At 45.7% G+C, this 23,318-nt stretch overlaps 1 protein-coding gene across 1 annotated transcript in view; it reads left to right on the forward strand.

The window, feature by feature from the left end:
- The first annotated feature begins 22,063 nt into the window (after window positions 1–22,063).
- Window positions 22,064–23,318, forward strand: part of ACTN3 (actinin alpha 3) — a 137,525-nt gene continuing 136,270 nt past the window's right edge. Inside the window, exon 1 of the mRNA XM_029611232.1 lies at window positions 22,064–22,198. Within this exon, the coding sequence (XP_029467092.1) occupies window positions 22,064–22,198 (135 nt within the window). The remainder of the gene's footprint in view (window positions 22,199–23,318) is intronic.

Consider the following 23,318-nt stretch of genomic DNA (forward strand, 5'->3'; position numbering starts at 1 on the left):
CCCAAGTTCAGGACCCCTACTGAACTTGGGTCGGGAAGTTTTCCCGGATGGATAGGACAAGTCTATAGATGATGGCCAGGTGCTCCGCAATACAGACACAGACCAGTTTGTCTCCGCCGGAGGCGCTTCGGTGTCAGCCGCCCACAATCCAACTGCATGGGCTCTTCCATCTTAACTACCATAGTGTCCCTGCTTGGGGCGTGGTTGGTGGCGAACAGGACGGAACTCGAGAGGGCTTCTTGGGCATCTGACTCTCCCGGTGACGCTCTTGGAGACGGTGGTTGATTCGGCCTGTCAAGTCTAAAGGTCTTCAAGAGAGGAAGGGAGCTCCCTTGCAGCCAATTCATCCTTCAGCTGTGAGGAAAGTCCATCCAGGTAGATAGCTCATAGGCAGTCTTCCTGCCAGGTGAGCTCCGTAGCCAAAGTCCGAAATTCGATGGTATAGTCGAAGAGACTTCTTTGACCTTGACGGAGATGTAGCAGACTGGTGCTTGCCACGGCATGCCGCCCAGGATCATTGAAGGTCCGTCGAAACACAACCACAAACTGAGACAGTTCCTTTAGCAAGGAATCCGAGCGTTCCCACAGGGGGAATCCCAAGCCAGTGCCTTCCCTTCGAGACAGGATAAGATGAAGGTGACTTTGGTCAATTTGTCCTGGAAGATGGTGGGCTGCAGAGCAAACTGCATATAGCATTGTGTTAATGAACCCTCTGCAGAGTCTGGAGTCACCGTTGAAGCGCGGGGGCGCTGGTAGGGCCAACAAGGCTCGGAGCATCGATGGAGATGGCTTGTGGATGAGGAGGAGCCGGAGTAGAATCTGGATTATTAGTGAAGGGCATCAAGCCGGGTGTGCTGTTCTTGTACCTTGGATGCCAGGCCTGGGATGGCCTGGAGGGCACGCGGCTCCACCAAGTCCATGGCCTTTGCAACTTGTTGCATTGGAGGTGGACCCTTGGGCCGAGGTGGGGTTAATGCAACCTAGTAGGGACCTACGGGTCCCCACCGTCAGCAGGTGGAGTGGGCTGATAGGCAGAGGCCGCTGGAGCTTCAACTATACCAGCCCTCGTTCCCCACGGTTGATCCTTTGGGTGCTGGGGCCAGCAGGACTTAGGTGGGCCATGAGGTAGAATAGCAAGAGAAGTTGGTTCAGCCCAGAGACAGCAGACGAGAGGTGGAGTAGTCCTACTCTGGACTGGGCAAGTTTTGGAAACTCGGGCGCCAATGAAACAAGGGCAAAGATAGGCTGAAGCCTAATAAGTCCACGTCCAGGGAGTAGGAAGAAGAGGCATTCAATGGCAGGCTTGAATCATGGCTGGCGGCAATCCAGGGCTGTGGCAAACGTTGCTAAGGTCTGTTCACGGAGACAATCATATCGTCAATCAAAGCTAAGGTCTGATCATGGAAAAGTCAATAGCGTAGTCAGACAAAAGAAGATCAGGATCTGGAGATAGGCAATACGTGGTCAGGTGAAGCAGAGGTCTAGGTCTGGAGATAGGCTGGAGCATGCTCAGGCGATGCAGAGGTCTGGGTCTGGAGATAGACTGTAGCATAGTCAGGCAAAGCGGAGGTCTGGGTCTGGAGATAGGCGCTAGTGTAGTCAGGCAAAGCGGAGGTCTGGGTCTGGAGATAGGCGGTAGCGTAGTCAGGCAAAGCAAAGTCAAAGTCCGTGTAATCAATCCAAAGCATGGGCAGGGCAGGAACAAGGAAACAGGAACCAGGAACACTGAGGAACAGGAACGTAGAGTAGAGACGAATCTCCAGTAGCAACGAGTATGCGATCAACGAGGAGACCTGTTGCAAAGGAGATGCTATGGAGCGGGACCTGAGCTTAAATACTATGAAGAGGTTGACGTCATCATCTGGGGCCGTGGCCAGGTTCCCGCCGTGGTTCCTACATAAGGATCAGTGATGCGTGTGCACCCCTAGCGAGGGTGTGGCATGGGTAGTGGCGTCTCTCCATGGGCCAAGCAGAGAGGCCCAACGAGCAGTAGCATCATGACCAGGAACGCTGGGGACTGTGGCAGAGCTGGAGGCACTGGAGGAGACCCCACTAGCGAGGAGGAACCAGAGGCTGAAGTACTTGTGGAAAGGTGAGAGGGCCGTGTCACGGGTCTGCCGCGGATGGCACGCGTAACATGGACTGTGCATCTAAGACTGTATTTTTAAACAATGTCCATGCCTGTGGAACATTTTTAATCTTTCCAGCTGCATCTTTCAGTTTTTTTCTATTTTCTTCATTTTATCAAAGTTTCCCTTTTCAAAAAGTGTAGTGTGTTAGAGCTGTAGGTTTACTTATTTATTTATTTTATTTATTTAAAATCTTTTCTATACTGTCGCTAAGTTATATACCATCGCAACGGTTTACATGTAGGCACATATTTAATGTAAGTAAAAGTGTACTATAGTACATTCTAACAGGTGCCGTCAAAGGTTCGGTTACAATATATCATTAGACAAAATAATTTTTAGAGAAGTGGGTCATGACCGAGTGTACTGAAAGTACTTTTACGGGTAAATTTATTATACATAGTGTTATCAATATGCTAGTTGTGATGTGGGGATCATAGACTACTCTACTGTATTGTCATAAGTACTGTGTGTCGGTGTTTATCTGCTTATTCCTGAATAATTTCTATTCTCCCCATCTCCTTGTAAAATGCCTGTTTAAAAAGCCATGTTTTTAAACTTTTCTTAAATGCCTTGAGATCACTTTGTAATCTGATCTCTGGAGGCATTGTGTTCCAAATTGTGGGTCCTGCTAATGATAAGGCCCTTTCCCTCACTTGGGTTAGTCTTGCTGTTTTAACTGAAGGGATGGTTAGGAGTGCTTTATTTGCTGATCGAAGATTTCTGTGTGGGACATGTACCCGTAATGCTGTGTTTAGCCAGTCTGATTTCTCATCATGAATTAGTTTATGGATGGTACATAGGGTTTTTGTATTTAATTCTGTGTTAAATCGGTAACCAATGTAGTTCCGCTAGGGTTTCGGTTATGTGGTCCCTCCTCCTTTTTTCCGGTTAGTATTCTAGCTGCTGTGTTCTGAAGTATTTGAAGTGGTCTTAACGTAGTAATTGGTAGTCTAGCAGCAGGGCATTACAGTAATCCCGTGCTGGAGAAAATTAGTGCCTGTAGAATTGGTTCCGGAAATCATTTTGAGTTAGTAGTGGTTTTAGTTTTCTGAGTACCATGAGTTTTGCGTATCCTTCTTTTACTTTAGTGATATGTGCTGTTTAGATTGATTTCAGGGTCCATTATTATTCCAAGGTTACGTACTTTTTCCAGCTAGTTCAATTTTCTGGTTGTCCTTGAGGATTATTGAGGTGTTGGCTGGTTTCAGTATTTTTTCCGTTCTAGGTGTAGAAATTCTGTTTTATCAATATTAATAACAAGTTCCATTTGTGTCAGTAGTTGTTTTATAATGCTTAGGTACATGTTAGCTAGATTAATGTTTTCTCTATTGTGTCATCTATAGGTAGAATTAGTTGGATATCGTCAGCATAAATGTAATGTATAATTCCTAGTCCTGCCAGTAAGTGGCATAATGGCAGCATGTATATGTTAAAAAGGGTCGCAGACAGGGCTGATCTCTGCGGAACCCCTGTTTTGAGGTTGATTTTTTCTGATAATGTGTGATTGATCTGAACTTGGAAAAACCCTGTTTTTTAGATATGAGCTGAACCAGTTTAATGTTTTGCCTTGTAGTCCGATTTCTTCTAGTCTATTTAGTAGTATTTGTGGTTAACTGTGTCAAAGGCTGCCGATAGGGTCGAGCATTATTAGAATATAGTGTTTACCGCTATCAAAACCTCTTAGAATGTTATCTGTTAGAGAGAGGAGCAATGTCTCCGTGCTGTAGTGTTTTCAAAATCCGTGTTGCGATGGATACAGTATGTTATTGTCATCTAGGTGTTCAGCTAGCTGTTTCTGTACTGTTTTCTCAATTAGTTTAGCTAATAAGGGAAGATTCGATACTGGCCTATAGTTGTTCAGGATAAGGGGATCACTGTTTTTTTTTCTTAATGATTGGTTTATCATTGCTCCTTTCAGTATATCTGGCATTGTTCCTTCATCAAGGGATAGGTTTATGATTTCAGTCAGTGTATGGGTGACTGTGTTAGCTGATTTCTTAAGTTCAATAGTAAGTATTGCGTCAATTTTGTGTGGGGCGGGGTTTACATTTTTTAGCATTTGTTCCACTTCCATTTCAGATATCTCAGTGAATGATGTCCATTGGTTGACATCTCTTTTTTGCATTTTGATTTCTTACTGTTCCCCTTCCAGTTATTAGTTCAAATTTGATCGTGCTATGATCACTATTGCCAAGTGGCATAGCACTATTACGGCTCTCACCAAATCCTGCGTTTCACTAAGAATTAAATCTAAAATAGCTCCCTCTTTCATTGGTTGCCTAAACCAATTGCTCCATGAAACAGTCGTTTATATTCCATCCAGGAACTTCATTTCTCTAGCTTGTCCTGATGTTAAATTTACCCAGTCAATACTGAACATTAGAACATAAGAAAATGCCATACTGGGTCAGACCAAGGGTCCATCAAGCCCAGCATCCTGTTTCCAACAGTGGCCAATCCAGGCCATAAGAACCTGGCAGTACCCAAAAACTAAGTCTATTTCCATGTTACCATTGCTAATGGCAGTGGCTATTCTCTAAGTGAACTTAATAGCAGATAATGGACTTCTCCTCCAAGAACTTATCAATCCTTTTTTAAACACAGCTATACTAACCGCGCTAACCACATCCTCTGGCAACAAATTCCAGAGTTTAATTGTGCGTTGAGTAAAAAAGAACTTTCTCCGATTAGTTTAAATGTGCCCCATGCTAACTTCATGGAGTGCCCCCTAGTCTTTCTACTATCCGAAAGAGTAAATAACCGATTCACATCTACCTGTTCTAGACCTCTCATGATTTTAAACACCTCTATCATATCCCCCCCTCAGTCATCTCTTCTCCAAGCTGAAAAGTCCTAACCTCTTTAGTCTTTCCTCTTAGGGAGCTGTTCCATTCCCCTTATCATTTTGGTAGCCCTTCTCTGTACCTTCTCCATCGCAATTATATCTTTTTTGAGATGCGGCGACCAGAATTGTACACAGTATTCAAGGTGCGGTCTCACCATGGAGCGATACAGAGGCATTATGACATTTTCCGTTTTATTCACCATTCCCTTTCTAATAATTCCCAACATTCTGTTTGCTTTTTTGACTGCCGCAGCACACTGTACCGATTATTTCAATGTGTTATCCACTATGTCACCTAGATCTCTTTCTTGGGTTGTAGCACCTAATATGGAACCCAACATTATGTAATTATAGCATGGGTTATTTTTACCTATATGCATCACCTTGCACTTGTCCACATTAAATTTCATCTGCCATTTGGATGCCCAATTTTCCAGTCTCACAAGGTCTTCCTGCAATTTATCACAATCTGCTTGTGATTTAACTACTCTGAACAATTTTGTGTCATCTGCAATTTGATTATCTCACTCGTCGTATTTCTTTCCAGATCATTTATAAATATATTGAAAAGTAAGGGTCCCAATACAGATCCCTGAGGCCACTCCACTGTCCACTCCCTTCCACTGAGAAAATTGCCCATTTAATCCTACTCTCTGTTTCCTGTCTTTTAGCCAGTTTGCAATCCACGAAAGGCCATCACCACCTATCCCATGACTTTTTACTTTTCCAAGAAGCCTCTCATGAGGAACTTTGTCAAACGCCTTCTGAAAATCCAAGTATACTATATCTACCGGTTCACCTTATCCACATGTTTATTAACTCCTTCAAAAAGTGAAGCAGATTTGTGAGGCAAGACTTGCCCTGGGTAAAGCCATGCTGACTTTGTTCCATTAAACCATGTCTTTCTATATGTTCTGTGATTTTGATGTTTAGAACACTTTCCACTATTTTTCCTGGCACTGAAGTCAGGCTACACCGGTCTGTAGTTTCCCGGATCGCCCCTGGAGCCCTTTTTAAATATTGGGGTTACATTTGCTATCCTCCAGTCTTCAGGTACAATGGATGATTTTAATGATAAGTTACAAATTTTTACTAATAGGTCTGAAATTTCATTTTTTAATTCCTTCAGAACTCTGGGGTGTATACCATCCGGTCCAGGTGATTTACTACTCTTCAGTTTGTCAATCAGGCCTACCACATCTTCTAGGTTCACCGTGATTTGATTCAGTCCATCTGAATCATTGCCCATGAAAACCATCTCCATTACGGGTACCATCCCCAACATCCTCTTAAGTAAACACAGAAGCAAAGAAATCATTTAATCTTTCCGCGATGGCCTTATCTTCTCTAAGTGCCCCTTTAACCCCTTGATCATCTAACGGTCCAACTGACTCCCTCACAGGCTTTCTGCTTCGGATATATTTAAAAAAGTTTTTACTGTGAATTTTTGCCTCTACAGCCAACTTCTTTTCAAATTCTCTCTTAGCCTGTCTTATCAATGTCTTACATTTAACTTGCCAATGTTTATGCTTTATCCTATTTTCTTCTGTTGGATCCTTCTTCCAATTTTTGAATGAAGATCTTTTGGCTAAAATAGCTTCTTTCACCTCCCCTTTTAACCATACCGGTAATCGTTTTGCCTTCTTTCCACCTTTCTTAATGTGTGGAATACATCTGGACTGTGCTTCTAGAATGGTATTTTTTAACAATGACCATGCCTCTTGGACATTTTTTACTTTTGTAGCTGCTCCTTTCAGTTTTTTTCTAACAATTTTTCTCATTTTATCAAAGTTTCCCTTTTGAAAGTTTAGCACGAGAGCCTTGGATTTGTACACTGTTCCTTTTCCAGTCATTAAATCAAATTTGATCATATTATGATCACTATTGCCAAGCGGCCCCACCACCGTTACCTCTCTCACCAAGTCCTGTGCTCCACTGAGAATTAGATCTAGAAATGCTCCCTCTCTCGTTGGTTCCTGAACCAATTGCTCCATAAAGCTATCATTTATTTCCATCCAGGAACGTTATCTCTCTAGCGTGACCCGATGATACATTTACCCAGTCTATATTGGGGTAATTGAAGTCTCCCATTATTACTGCACTACCAATTTGGTTAGCTTCCCTAATTTCTCTTAGCATTTCACTGTCCGTCTCACCATCTTGACTAGGTGGACGGTAGTATACCCCTATCACTATAGTCTTCCCCGACACACAAGGGATTTCTACCCATAAAGATTCAATTTGTATTTAGTCTCATGCAGGATGTTTATCCTGTTGGACTCTATGCCATCCTGGACATAAAGTGCCACACCTCCTCCCGAGTGCTCCTCTCTGTCATTGCGATATAATTTGTACCCCGGTATAGCAGTGTCCCATTGGTTATCCTCTTTCCACCATGTCTCTGAGATGCCAATTAAGTCTATGTCATCATTTACTGCTATACATTCTAATTCTCCCATCTTACTTCTTAGACTTCTGGCATTAGCATACAAACATTTCAAAGTTTGTTTTTTGTTTGTATTTTCATTCTGCTTGTTAATTGATAGGGATAAGTTAGAATTTTTTAGCTCAGGTGAGTTTTTAGTTACAGGCACTTGGGCTACTTTTCTAATTATTGGAACCCTCACTGTCGGGATGCTCTAATTCTAATGCATCATTAGTATCCTTTAAAGATACCTTTCTCTCCGAACCATGCGCTGCTGAGCGACTGTCGGCTTTCCCCTTTGTTCTAGTTTAAAAGCTGCCTCTATCTCCTTTTTAAAGGTTAGCGCCAGCAGTCTGGTTCCACCCTGGTTAAGGTGCAGTCCCTCCCTTCGGAAGAGACTCCCCCCTTCCCCAAAAGGTTCCCCAGTTCCTAACAAAACTGAATCCCTCTTCCTTGCACCATCGTCTCATCCACGCATTGAGACTCTGGAGCTCTGCCTGCCTCTGGTGACCTGTGCGTGGAACAGGGAGCATTTCAGAGAATGCTTCCCTGGAGGTTCTGGATTTAAGGTTTCTAACTAAGAGCCTAAATTTGGCTTCCAGAACCCCCCTCCCACATTTTCCTATGTCGTTGGTGCCCACATGTACCAAGACAGCCGGCTCCTCCCCAGCACTGTCTAAAATCCTATCTAGGTGACGCGTGAGGTCCGCCACCTTCGCACCAGGTAGGCATGTTACCAGGCGATCCTCACACCCACCAGCCACCCAGCTATCTATATTCCTAATAATCGAATCACCAACTATGACGGCCGACCTAACCCTTCCCTCCTGGGCAGTAGGCCTTGGGGAGATATCCTCAGTGCGAAAGGATAATGCATCACCTGGAGAGCAGGTCCTTGCTACAGGATCCTTTCCTGCTACACCTGGTTGGTGCTCTTCCATCATGAGACCTTCTTCCTCCAAGGCAGCACCAGGGCTGCCAGTCTGAAGTTGGGACTTGACTCTATGTCCCTGAAGGTCTCATCTATATACCTCTCTGTCTGCCTCAGCTCCTCCAGGTCTGCCACTCTAGCCTCCAGAGATCGGACTCGTTCTCTGAGAGCCAGGAGCTCTTTGCATCGCATGCACATGTATAACTTCTCACTGGTGGGTAAAAAATCATACATGTGACACTCGATGCAAAAGACTGGGAAGCCCCCCTCTTGCTGCTGGACTGCTGCCTTCATCTCAATTTTGATCAGTTCCTAGTTAAGTTTTAGGTTGCTATGGGAGTAGGAATGTGTCTAACTTCCTTTAAATGTATTAGTGAATTCACTATGTGTCTGGTAGGGGCCTACCGGGGTCTGATCGAATTCTCAATAAAGTTTTTGTTGATGCTTTTTTTTTTTTTTTTTTTGTGAAAGTGGCACCTGCCTATAAATTAAGGTATGGGCGAGGGGTGGAAGGGTTGGGAAATACAAACAGTCTAACTTCAGTTAGTCAGCCTGAGTGACTCACTGCTCCCTTGATTAACAAATGTTGGTCCCTATTCAAACCCAATCACACTACCTCAACACCTTTCCAAGGTGAGTAACTGAGCTGAACTATTCAACTTTTTTTACTTTGGTATACACTGCTCCTAGCTTATTTCTAGCTTCTGGCTACTTTTTGGGTTGGGTTGTTTTTTTTTTTTGTGGTGTTTTTTTTTTTTTTCAGTACAAGCACTCAGTTAGTATTAAATACAAACACTCAACTCTTTAAAAGTCTGGAGAACACTCAGTTCTGCAGACTTTTTAAAAATAAACACACTACCTACTGCTACCTTATTGACTGACTAAAAATACAAACAGTCTAACTTGTTTATTCAATGCCTACCTACTGCTACCTTATTGACTATTTAAAAATGCAAACAGTCTAACTTGTTTATTCACTGCCTTTCTGACTATTAAAGGCACAAACACACAAACACACTAAATATCCCCAAATAGTTAACTTTGCCCCAATACTTTTAAAAAAGACAATGTCCCAAGCAAAAACTTACTGATTCCTTTCAGCCACCAGCAAGGTGATCCTCTCCTCTCAGTATTCCCACTGGGGTAATTGAAATTACTGGGGTAACTGAAATCTCCCATTATTACTGCACTGCCAAATTGGTTAGCTTCCCTGATTTCTCTTAGCATTTCATCATCTTTCTGACCATATTGTCCAGGTGGAAGGTAGTATACTCCTATCCCTATGCTCTTCCAGGACACACAAGGGATTTCTACCCATAACGATTTGATTGTGCATTTAGTCTCATGCAGGATCTTTATCCTATTGGATTCTATATCCTCCCAGACTTAAAGTGCCACACCCCCACCAAGTTGATCCTCCCTTTCAATGTGATATAATTTGTATCCTGATGTAGCACTGTCCCATTGGTTATCTTCCTTCCACCAGGTCTCTGAGATGCCAATTTTGTCAATCTCATCATTTACTGCTATACATTCTAATTCTCCCATCTTACTTCTTAGATTTCTGGCATTGGCATACAGACATTTCAAAGTGTGTTTTTTCTTTGTATTAACAACCTGCTTTTCAGTTGATAGCGATAATTTGGAGATCTTTAGCTCAGGTGATTTTTTACATATAGGCACATAAACTACTGTTGTTTTTATTGGAACCTCTCTGTTGGGATGCCCTAACTCTCCTGTTTCATTAGTATTCTTCAAGGATACATTCTTCCAAACCATTTACTGCTGAGTGACTGCTTTCCCCCTTGTTCTAGTTTAAATGCTGCTCTCTCTCCTTTTTAAAAGTTAGTCCCAGCAGCCTGGTTCCACTTTGGTTAAGGTGAAGCTATCCTTTTGGAAAAGACTCCCCCTTCCCCAAAAGGTTTCCCAATTCTTACAAAAATGAATCCCTCTTCCTTGCACCATCATCTCATCCATACATTGAAACTCCAGAGCTCTGCCTGCCTCTGGGGACCTGCATGTGGAACAGGAAGCATTTCAGAGAATGCCACCCTGAATGTTCTGGATTTCAGCTTTCTACCTAAAATCCTAAATTTGGCTTCCAGAACCTCTCACACATTTTTCTATGTCATTGGTGCCCACATGTACCACACCAACTGGCTCTTCCTCAGCACTGATTATAATCCTGTCTAGGTGATTTATTTATTTAAAACTTTTTTATACCAGCATTAGTGGGTACATCATACCGGTTCACATCTGAACAAAAGCTGTGAGGTCCGCCACCTTCACACCAGACAGGCAAATTACCAGGCAGTAGGGATGTGGATCGTTTTTTGACGATTTAAAAAAATTGTCAGATATTTTTTAAATCGTCAAAAATCGTTAGAGTCGCGATACAATAGAAACTTCCCCGATTTATCGTGGTAAATCGGGGGAGGGGGAGGGCGGGAAAACCGGCACACCAAAACAACCCCTAAACCCACCCCGACCCTTTAAAACAAATCCCCCACCCTCCCGAAACCCCCCCAAAATGTTTTAAATTACCTGGTGGTCCAGTGGGGGGGTCCCGGCGTGATCTCCTGCTTTCGGGCCATCGGCGCCATTTTGGCTGCCACTAATATAAATGGCACCGATGGGCCGATAAAAAAAAAAAACCCACTCGACCCTTTAAAATGACCCCCTTAGCCTCCCCCCCCGCCCCCCAAAACCTTTTAAAATTACCTGGTGGTCCAGCGGGGGCGCGGGGAGCGATCTCCCGCTCTCGGGCCATTGGCTGCCACTAATAAAATGGCGCTGATGGCCCTTTGCCCTTACCATGTGACAGGGTATCCGTGCCATTGGTCGGCCCCTGTCACATGGTAGGAGCACTGGATGGCCGGCGCTGGACCCCCAGGGACATTTGGCCAGCTTTGGTGGGCTCCTGACCCCCACAAGACTTGCCAAAAGTCCAGCGGGGGTCCGGGAGCGACCTCCTGCACTCGGGCCGTATTGCTAATATTCAAAATGGCACCCACGCTACCTTTGCCGACGGCCGGCCCCTGTGACATAGTGAGGGCAAAGGCTAGCGGCTGCCAGTACTGAAAATGGCGCCGGCGCTAGCCTTTGCCCTCACTATGTCACAGGGGCCGACAGTCGGCCCCTATGACATAGTGAGGGCAAAGGTAGCGCCGGCGCCATTTTGAATACTGGCAATATGGCCCGAGTGCAGGAGGTCGCTCCCGGACCCCCTCTGGACTTTTGTCAAGTCTTGTGGGGGTCAGGAGGCCCCCCCAAGCTGGCCAAAAGTCCCTGGGGATCCAGCAGGGGTCCGGGAGCGATCTCCTGCACTCAGGCCATATTGCAGTATTCAAAATGGCGCCGGCGCTACCTTTGCCCTGTCACATGGTAAGGGCAAAGGGCCATCGGCGCCATTTTTATTAACGCAGCCAATGGCCTGAGAGCGAGAGATCACTCCCCGCGCTCCCGCTGGACCACCAGGTAATTTAAAAACCTTTTTGGGGTTCGGGAGGGTGGGGGAGGGTTTTTTGATTATCGGATCGGGCGCAGCCGATAAATCAAAACTCAAATCGGGCTGGGCGATAAAAATTTTAAGATTTGGATCGGAACCGGAACCGATCAGATTCCGGTTCCGATTCACATCTCTACCAGGTAGTCCTCATGTCTACCAGTCACCCAGCTATCTACATTTCTAATAATCGAATCACCAACTATGATGGCCAACCTAACCCTTCCCTCCTGGCAGTAGCCCTGGGAGACTTGTCCTCAGTGCTACAGGATCACTTCCTCCTACACCAGGGTGCTGTTCTCCAAGCGGGGACCTTTCTCATCCAATGCAGAACTGCCAGACTGGATTTGGGACTTGGCTACTATGTCCCTGAAGGTCTCATCAATGTACCTTTCTGTCTGCCTCAGCTCCTCCAGGTCTGCCACTCTAGCCTCCAGAGATCGGGCTTGTTCCCCTGAGAGCCAGGAGCTCTTTGTACCGGATGCACACATACAATCATACATGTGACATTCAGTGCAAAATACTGGAAAGCCCCCTCTGCTGGGCTGCTGCCTTCATCTTAATTTTGTTGAGTTCCTAGTTAAGTTTAGAATACTAAGGGAGTTGGAATTAGAGTACTTTAAATTTATAGGTGTATTTCCTAATTAATTGGCTAGTGTTCTACAAGAGGATGATTAAACTTTCAATAAGGGCTGATGTAATAGTATGATTTAGGTAAGAGGCTGGTTGATTTTTAATGAGAAAGTGGCTCCTGCCTAAAAATCAAGAGTGGGAAAGACAGACACTAGAATGAACTACCTCTGGCTTGCTTATTATTTCAGACCCACGCAAACTCTAAAGAATATATCCCACTATTTCACCTTTCTCCAAACTTTTTTAAGTCCAAATATTCCCAAAGCTATACTTACCAATCCTCTTCAACCACTATTAAATTGATCTTCACTCAAGATTTGAAGGGTTGAGATTCGCGTTCCTAACTGTTGCGGTCCCGGTCGCTAGACTTGCGACCGGGCCCTTACCTTCCTCTCTCGCCGCGGCCTACAACGGGGTCCGGTGTTTCTTGGCACTACCTGGCCTCTCTGCGGTGGCGTCTCCATGAGGGAGACGCCGCCGAGTCCCGATTCTGATTCCGCCCATCCCAGGGGTACGCGCGCGCGAGGGAGACCGTTTTAAAGACTCAACTGCAGGAAGCTCCGGCCCGCCTCCTTGATGATGTCAGACGCCGGCAAGGTATTTAAGCCTGGTGTCTGGCTAAGGAGGTTGCCTAGCAACGAGGTTCTCTCCTTGGAGGTACCAGTTGCTGTGTTCCTGATCCTGGGCCTGCTGTGTTCCTGATCCTGGTTCTGCTGTGTTCCTGATTCTGGTTCTGCTGTTCCTGATTCCGCTCATCTTCTGGATTCTTCTCGGCTTGTCTCCTTGGTTCCTGATCCCGGTTCACCTCTGATACTCCGTGTCTGTCGCTTGTCTCGACTCCTGCTCCGTCCTCGCTTTGGTCTCGCTACTGCTGCCTAAGTCCCAGCGGTCCGGATACTCAAGGGCTCCACCCGGGGGGATCTCGGATCTCCAGGGTGAAGATTCCATCTTCTCTTCAGGACTCACTTCTGCCGCCTAAGTCCCAGCGGTCCGGATCCTCAGGGCTCCTCCCGGGGGGATCTTGGATCTCCAGGGTGAAGATTCTGTTCCTGCGTTCATCTTGGTACCGCCTCCCGGCCTGTCTCATCTCCGTGGAGCTCTCTTCCAACCATCTTCCTCCACCAGGTCGGCCCAATGGTCCACTGTCCAGTCCGCAACAGTTTGCAACACCTAACGACGCATGCTTCCGGTCCTCTTCTACTACAAAAGATGCAGGGCCTCTGGAAGCTGGGGCTGTGGAGTTCAAACTCTGGATCACTTGCTGTGACCTCTGGCGTCCTCTCCCAGGGGATGCTGGGAGCAGTATGCAGATGAGTGTTCCAGTCCTCTTCTACTGCCAAAAAGGTTATTCACCATGTTTATTTTGCCAGAAGGAGAGGTAATTTTCTTTTAGCAATCCCTGAGTGGGAATTGAACCCTGGCTTCCCTAATGCAGGGTCCATTGCTCTGGCCACTAGGCTCTGACTCCACTCCAAAGCATTTTAATCTCGAAGCATGCCAGCACATATGAAATTACTTATGAGTTGTGAAATGACATATTCTAATGGTCAGCAGGATGAATGAAGAGTGTCCACTAAAATACATTTCTCAGAAATCATTTATATGCAAGTATTTTTACAAATACTTATTCAGAATAAATTAAATCAGATATCATCTGTGTGAGCTACACAGATTATTTATAAATGGTATATATTCAACTGTGACTGATCTTCAGGAATCAGGTTCTGAAGTAGAACAGATAGCAGAAAGTCAGTTCCAGGGGGCTTGCAGTGTAAGAATGGCCATGCTTCAAATTATATAACATGAACATTACTTAACTTGCTATGTACCAAAATCCGTACCCTCTACTTAATTTACCCTAACTTAAAAAGCATATGCTCCCTACAATACACAAGTTTGTGACCTATGTAGATGATGAGGACTGTAGAGGCCACATAGGTCCCTTGCAGGTTTGATGTTTCCTTAAACCCTATCTAACCACCCACAACTTTCATTTTTAACACCAGGTCCATATGTAAGCAAGCAATCAGTGCTTGAAAAGTAGATCCATTAGTACAAAGCGCACGCCAGGCTTTGAAATGTCTGTATGCAAATACCAGAAGTCTAAAGAATTAAATGGGAAAGTTAGAATGTACTGCACTTAATGAAGAGGTAGACATAATTGACATATCAGAGACCTGATGAAGGAGGATAAACAATAAGACTATTGGTGAAGTGAACCCTTGGGCTGAGGCGGAGTTGATGCTACCTGTGGGAAGGAACCCCTCAGGTCTCCACCGTTGGCAGGCAGAACTGCCTGAAGCAGAGGCCCAGCTGGAGTTCACCACTACCAGCCCATGTTCCCCTTAGGTTGAGCCCTCAGGTGCCGGGGCCAGCTGGACTTAGGTGCAGGCCTTGCTGATGATCCGTGGAGTAGTAAGTGCAAGCCAGCGCAGAAGGGTGAGCCCAGGAACAGAAGAAGGCAGAGGAGGCAAGCGAGGAATGTTCAGAGTCCATGTACAGTCAAAGGTCGAGGCAGGCAGAGTTCAGTAGTGTCAAGATCCAGGCAGTAGTCAAGGCAGGTGAAGTTCAGTCATAAGCGATAGGGAAGGCAATTGTCAGAGGCAGGCAACAGTCAAACAGAGTATGGCGGGGGTGGAAGGAATTTGGAGTAAAAAAGTTACCAATAAGGGCCCTGAACTCAGAGGTCAGGGTAACAGAAAGGTATGGGAAAATAATAGACATGTGCATTCATTTATAATGAATTAGGCAAATTCAACAAAATTGCCTAATTCATTGTCGCTCAGGGGTACCTGAACACGAAACAGATTTTCCCCGATCTTCGGGGAAAATTCGTTTTTCGGGTTAGTGTGGGGGGAGGGGCACATTTATTAAAAAAAACAAACAAACCCACCCCAACCCTTCAATTTTAATTTCTTACACTCCTCCACCATCCCGATCCCTCCCCAAGACTTACTAAAAGTCCCTGGTGGTCCAGCGGGATCCCGAGAGCGATCACTCCCTCCATGCCGTCGGGCTGTCGGGCCTGCTATGACTCAAAATGGCGCCGATAGCCTTGCCCTTACGATGTCACAGGGGCTACCGGTACCATTGGTCAGTCCCTGGTGTCCAGCGGGGGTCCGGAGCGATCTCCTGCACTCGGGCCGTCGGTTGCCAGTACTCAAAATGTTGCCGATAGCCTTGCCCTTACGATGTCACAGGGGCTACCGGTGCCATTGGTCAGCTCTTGTGACATGGTAGGAGCACAAGATGGCGCTTTAAATATCCGGGGCAGCGTGACGTCATCACAGGGGGACGCCCCTTGAGATTCGCGCCAAATAGGAAATAAGAGTGAGGGCCGCGCGGCGCGCGCGCCCTAAGGTACCAGCGGAGCATTGCGGGAGGCAGCGCCCAAGCCGGTCTGAGGACGCCGGAGAGGACGGCAGGCAGACGCCGCGGCAGCCAGGCGTCCATCCATAGCGAGAGGAGGTGCAAGAAAGAAAGGCGGAGTGAAGCTGTCGGGAAGGGACGGGTTGCAACACTTATACACACACCCTCATTCACTCGTACAGGCCCCATCTCTCTCTCTTTCTCATTCACACACACACACAGATTCCTTGTCTCACTCACAAACACCCTCTCTCTCACACTCACAGACCCTCACACAAGCTTCTTCTCTCACTCACATACACCACTCCCTCGTAAAGGCTACCTCTCTCTCACAGATACACACTTCACAGAGGATTCCTCTCTCTTTCACACACACACACTACTTCTCACAGGCGCCCTTTCTTACACACAAAACATGCATTCTCCCTTACACAGACACACAAGTACACAATCCCTCTCTCATACACATCCTCACTTATGCATACAGGCATCCACATACACACTTCCTCACACAGGCTTCCCCTCTCTCTCCTCTCTGACACACACACAGCACCCTCACACACATACTTCCTGTCCTCTCATAGGTTTACAGGCTCCCTTGTGCTCTCATCTGGATGTCTTCTTAAGCTGCAGGCAGAATGAGTTCCATTTGTGGCTATCCTGGGCTGCTTTCATCTGGATCTTCGGCACAACCGGGATGGGCTCTGCTTGCAGCCTGCTGGGCCTTGCTTAATCTTCAGCTGCAAGTGGGATAGTGCTCATGGCCTGCCAGACCTTGCCTAATCTCCAGCTGTGAGCGGGATGAGTTCTGCTCTTGGCCCACCAGGCCTCTTGCCTAATCTTCATTTACAAGTGAGATGGGCTCCATTTGCGGCCTGTGGGCCTCACCTAATCTTTGGCCATGAGTGGAATGGCTCCATTTGAGCCCTGCTCGGCCTGTCTTTAGTTGTGAGTGGGATGGGATCCACTCACAGCCTCATCGGGCCTAATCTTTGGCTGTGAGAAGTTTGGGCTCTGCTTATGACCTGCTGGGTCTCTCTCCAAATTCTGCGCAAGAGAGGAATTCTGTGTAAATTCTGTACTGCGCAGTTGTGCAGAATTCTCACAGGGAGTAAATCTTTGCATCAGTTGGTGATGTTTTCTTGGGTAGAAAGATTTAAAACTATTTCCTCCACTACCATGCAAGCCTGGTATGAAAGTGTCAAGGCTGTTAATACCACAATCTGAGGGCTTATCCACAGAAGGTATTATTTTACCTTTAATATATCAGCGATTATTAGCTGTCATGGTCAAACTCACCCTCTGCCAGTGCACAAACTGATATTTTGACCTACAGGATTAAATTTCCAACCACATGTCATGCCTCCATGTCCACTTGCAAGAGAGCCCTAGAGACTCCTACAAAAGGACAAAAAATGCTGAGATCTACAAATCAAGTGGTATCATGATGCATCAGCACATAAGTACAAATGGCTCTTCATGCATTACTGATAGAGATCATGAAATATGAAGACTAGCTGGATTATAACACAGGCCTTTTGGAATTCTGCCACACACCTGGCAGCATGAGAATCATTGTAACATATAAGCGAATACTTGACATCACATTGAAAACAAAAGTGTCTACATGTGCATACCTGGGAACTTTTGACTTCCAGTCACCCTGAGATTACCATGGATTAGCAGGGGGTGGGGGAATGGGGGGAGGGCAACTGCACAGTGGGACCAGATGTTCACAGATTTGCTCTCATAAACACTCTTACATGTTCACACTTACTTTCACTGCTCATTCTCTCACATTCTCACATGTCCATTTACACCTTTTACTTCTGCCATTCTCCCACCAACACACACACACTGATGTCTCTCCCTCTTCCATACACACATGCCCACTCACTTTCACACCCATGCTCACTTGCACTCAGCTCTCTCCTACTCACCTACATATACTCTCAGATCTCTTCTTCCTACACAAATGCACACTCTCACAGACATGCTCATTCATTCTCTCTCTCCCCCCCCCCTTTCAAAACACACTAGCAACAGCAGACTCTAACTTAGGCTCCTGGAGCAGCAGCAGCCTCTTCTTTCTCCTCCTGTGCTGCGGAAATGGACGCTGCCTGTTTCTTACTCCTCGTTTGATGCATGGGCAGGAAATTGCAATGTCGATTAGTCAAGGCAAACAGGATGGAGCGGGCAAGTGGCTGGATACAGGAAATAGGCTGTGCAGGAGCAGTTGGTGTCATGAGGAAGCGAAGTTAAGAGTTAAAAAGGTCCGGAGATGGTAGAAATCACTGTTGAGTTCCTCCTTTTTCAGCCGCGCAAGACCAATGATGTTCCTTTCTTCTTTCCGGGTCCAAGCAGATTGGTTTTGCTGCAGCACCCAGAGATTTCTGGTATTGGCGAGATCCGGAGAGTTCCCACGCCCCTGAGGTTCGCGCCACTGCTGGTACTTGAGTCGGGGCCGCGCCAAGCGCGCGCCCTTAGGCTGCTGGGAAACATGGCAGATTGCAGCGTCTAGCTGGTCCGGGGACGCTGGAGGGGAATGGCAAGATGATGCCGTGGCAGACAAACTTCCAACAGGCAAAGAGGGAGTCGCCAAAGAGATAAGGTGGGCGTAGTGGAGACGTCGGGCAGCAACGGTCACAACATATGGTTTGCCTGTATTCTCTGTCATGTCTGTGTGTCTCTGTCATGCTGATTGGTCCGTGGTTTCGCGCCTTTTTGTGGACACTGTTTTAAAACCCCAGTACACTTGACTTGTACACGCTCCCTGTCAAATGTTATCAGGAAATATCATGGTATGTTAAATTCTATGATGTTTAAATATGAAGTAATAACTATGCCAGTCCGTAGTCCATTTAATTACATAGTCCATTTTTGATATGTTTAATTTTCAGATCTGTTGTTAAAAATTATCTGTCCGTCCCGACGCAGCCTTGGCGAAACACGGGTCCGTGTCGGGGGACCCTTTGGAAAAATTGATTGAAACAGTGGAGTTGCCATCTTTGTACAAATAAAATTTTGATTTATGAACACCTATATGGACTATGCAAACAATTTCTGCACTTATCGTGGATGAACTATAATTTTTGAGTGGAGTCTCTGCTTTTGTGTTCTTTGGTATTCTTAAAAGCAAGGCTTTGCATGGGCTGTGTTCCTATACCTTTAATTAACTTTTCAACTCTTAACTTTTTCAACTTCTAAGCCATTCATTTTCATTTTTCCAATGCCAAAGAGCTTACTGATTTACTGATTTTCCAAGCTACAGTGCATTACAGATTTTTACAGTTAGACTATGGAGGCACATGTGTGATATTGATCACACAGTAAGAGGATGTTCAGTTGTCATTTTGAAACAGCTGGGCACCCCAACCCATTAGAACCAGCTCTGTGTGCTGCCTGTAATGGCCCCACTCACAATGTGCTATAATCATAGCTTGGAATAGGCAGTAAAGAGGATGCAGACAGAAATGCAGACACTAAAAATTATAGCTGATCAGATGCTAACCTAAACCTTTTTCCAGCCATATGCCCAAAGCCTTAAAAAGCACTCAAAGAAATGTGTTAAAGGGTCTTACCCAGAAACTATATTTTGCCATACCTCCCAAAGTTTTGACAATAACCAAGTGGTGCAGGATTTAGGCGTCATGGGTAGCCCCCAGGAACCTCACAAGCAACCACACTGAGGATGCCACATGTGTGCATCGCACACAACTTTCACATTGAGAGAGTTGCAGTTGCTGTAGGACTTTTCCTCTCATAGGGTGAAGGAGGAGCCCTATGTGTGCAGGCCCAAAACTTTAGGGAACAGTGTCACAGCATAGAAATCAAGTTGTGCAGATATGCCTCTGTGAGGGGAAATCTGATGTGATCATGAACATGAAAGTGTAAGGCATAGAGCCCCTGTGTAAGGACCTAGAAAAGCTTGTGGACATGCCCCCTACAATGCTGTCAGTTGTTTGGAAGAGCCAGAAGCCATGAAATAGATTGAGCTCAAACAGTTTCACAAGGGCTGGATTGGTATGGGACCTGGCTGTGACAGGATCCAGTTTATCTTTCAGCTCCTCAAATAATGTCATGATGGCCTGTCAGCTCAAACTGATTACCTCCTCCTCAGGAAGAAACATGCAATGTGGTTATAGATATGATATAGTTACTCACGAGAGGCCCGGTGTTGCCTTCTATGTCATGAGAGATCTACAGCTCCCTGTGGGACCAACAACCACAGTTCCCCATCCACCTCCTGCCGTGGCTCTGGCATGGGTGACATTTCAGCATTACTGTCCTCTACTGATTGCTGCCCTCAGCCACAGTGTGTAGGCAAAAGCAGACTACAGTGGCTAAACATTTTGCCAGGAAGTAATTAGGCCAGCTAGAGCTTGGTAGATAGGTTAGGATGATGTGGACCAAAAATTATCATGAGAAAAAAAGTGATTTCTGGTGTGATATTTTATGTGTTTATCCAAATAACAATTTCTGCATTATTTTTTCCTTAACTTCTATGTTATTTCCTGTGTAATGCACAATATTATACTGCAAGAAGCAGAAAACCTCCCTCATCAGCATAATTTCAATTTGTTTTCCTTATTTGCATGAACATTAGCAAAAAAGATTTTCATGCCCAATACAAATTTTTTTGTGCAAAGTTAGGCATTTCATGTGTGATAAGGGTATTTATCATATAGTAATGCCCCTAGTGTAGTTTAATGAATGAGCCTCTAAATTTGTACCTGAGGCAATGAAGGATAAAGTGATTTGTCTCAGGTCACAAGGCATGTTAGTGGGATTTGAACGATGGCTGCCCTGGTTTGTAGCCTGATTATTCTAGCCACTGGGCTACTCCTCCACCTCTTAAAAAAAAACTAAACAAACTACAAGTCCATGCATGACAGGGGATTAAAACGAAAACTGGCTGAACACAACCAGCAGAAATGCAGCTAGTTGGCAACTTTTATCCTACTATTAGGATGTTTATCCTTTTCAGAGGTGGTACTTATCTTTGTGCCACTGGCCAGTGGAGTCCAGTTCCCTTCTCAGAAGTGGTACTGATCTTCATGGGATCTTGCATTCTTCTCACTCAGCTGCTCCTCCCTTCTTTTATTACTAAGTATAACGCAACTGGGTCTGAGTCATGGACTTGCACATATATAGGGATCACCTGACATCCCTTACAAATGGCTCATCCACCAGCTGAAAATTCTGCGGTAACCATTCATGCCTGTCTGGATTGTGCCATATGTGAAATGCGTGGATGTGCATTCTTCCTTCCCTTGCATAGGCAGCCTAAAAGCTTAAGGAGAAGTCAACCATGAGAATGGGTTAGCAAGCGTCAGCTGCCTTCTGCCAGTCGATTCTGCAAAGGGTTCATGTTTCCCCTGGTTTCGACCAAATAGAGATGCTTATTGGAGGCTGTGCCCCCTTACCAGAGGAAGAGAATCATCTGCAGCACATATCTCGGCTGTGCTATTCTTAGGCACCAGCCACTTCACTATAGGCTTTATTTATGTGTGTTCTAGGGGATGGAAGGAGGGAGGTAGTCCCAGCAACATGACTCATAATAGATAAGACTGCTTACAAAGCTTTAAAAAAAAAAAAAAAGTTAGCCTTCTTTTGCAAACCTAATGTTTGTGACAAGGAGGGTTCCATGGTCATAGAATTGCTTCATCACCCGAACAGGCTGATCCAGTTCTGGCTTTCCCCATAGCATAAGATTTGTAGTTCTGATTTTCCCATTGATTTCCCTACATTGCCACCAGGCTGTCACACATGTACATAAAGAGGATTCCACCCTCTTTGAAGTATGCGACAGCTTGGTTTTTCTAAGCCAGGGTTTCTTGTCTGATTTTTAAGGTGGGTGCAACCTATTGCTGTAATAAACCTTAGCTGGCAGCCCCATATCTGACTGTGTCCAGCCCCACTCTGCCTTTTATGGGTGTAAACTCAGCCTTGGGCTACCAGGCTGGTAATACTTATTGAGGACCAGTCACGTGGACTAGTTTGACCAGGAGCTCTGGGCTTGAGAGCAGCGGCAGCCGCAGCAGCAGCAGCAGCAACAGTGAGCAGAGGACTCCCAGGTTTTGACATTTACAATAATTGCCAAAATTAGCCAGCCTGGGGCTCATAGACAGCAAAGAAGAGAGACAGTGAACTTAGAAAGGAGACTGAAATAACCTTTTAAGAAAGCAACAACTTGGGAGAGGAAGGAGGATAGGGAAGCAAGATGACGACCATCATCGAAAGCCACACACAGTACCACCAGTCTTATGTGATGAATGAGGAAAGCTACATGGCTCAAGAAGAGGACTGGGACAGAGATCTACTTCTGGACCCAGCCTGGGAAAAGCAGCAAAGGAAGGTGAGAAGGAAGGGTGCAAGGAGAAGGGTGTAAAGCTGGTAGTTTTGTCCCTGTCCCCCTTCACAGATATACAACCACATTAGCACCTCATATATATTTTCTTTTTTTGCTGTGGGCTGCTGGGGGGTTTGTAGCACAGAATTCCAGTGGCCGTATTGGTCCCCTGCAGGAAACTGGAAACATAAGCATTTGCCACACAGGGTCAGACCGAGGGTCGATCAGCCCAATATCCTGTTTCCAACAGTGGCCACTCCGGTTCCTTGTGAGGTGCAGTGTCTTTATCAGATCATATGTTAAAAAGATGTTGCAGTACATAGACTTTCAAAGACTTCTAGGTGCCTTCTTCATGCGAACCTATGCTGTGCTTTAAAAACAGAAGTGGACTGCGCCATCCCTGTGACTTTCTTTGAATGATTTCTCTTCTAGCTCTCTGGTCACTGGGCAGCCCCGACTCCTGGCTCTTTGGGAGTTTAAAGCTTGCCGTCTGGATTCTGCTCTATGAGCAAGAAAGCGTTGGGTGGGGGAAGAAAGCAAGGAAGGAAGATGATCCCAGGAGAGGGGGGGTGGGAGCAGGGGGGGGGGTGAGAGACTAGGAAAGGTCCCAGCTGGTCTTCCACAGTAATTGACACCAGCTGGTGCAGCAGTGTTTAAGGATGGGATTTCAGATGCAAAACTCGATATGAGGTTGAGGGTGGGGGGGAAGAGAAAACGGTGACATTTTACATGTGGGGCCGGACTCACTGGAGGAGAGTGATCGGGTTTCCTGCTGGAAAGGATATTAAAAAGAAAACCCAAAACCGACCTAGAATTAAAATAGTAACTGAATTCACCTCAGTTTTCCACTTTTGATTGTCTGAGGCTCAGCTAAATAATTGCTGAGGCCGGAGAGTTACACAGGAAATTATGTCAGCAGAGAAAAGCTCTGCCAGATGCCAGCCTGAGATCTGGAAAGGCTTTTAAATTCACACCTAATACAACTACTATATATATATACATATACATACATATCCTTCTGTCTCTCTGGCTACTTCAGCCATAGCAAGAGGTCACATCATACCAATGGCATTCCCTCCACCTGGTCTTGGCATTTCAAGTCACTGATGAAACACTCCCCACCCTC

Source organism: Rhinatrema bivittatum, chromosome 8 (genome assembly GCF_901001135.1).
Source record: "Rhinatrema bivittatum chromosome 8, aRhiBiv1.1, whole genome shotgun sequence".
NCBI lineage: Eukaryota > Metazoa > Chordata > Amphibia > Gymnophiona > Rhinatrematidae > Rhinatrema > Rhinatrema bivittatum.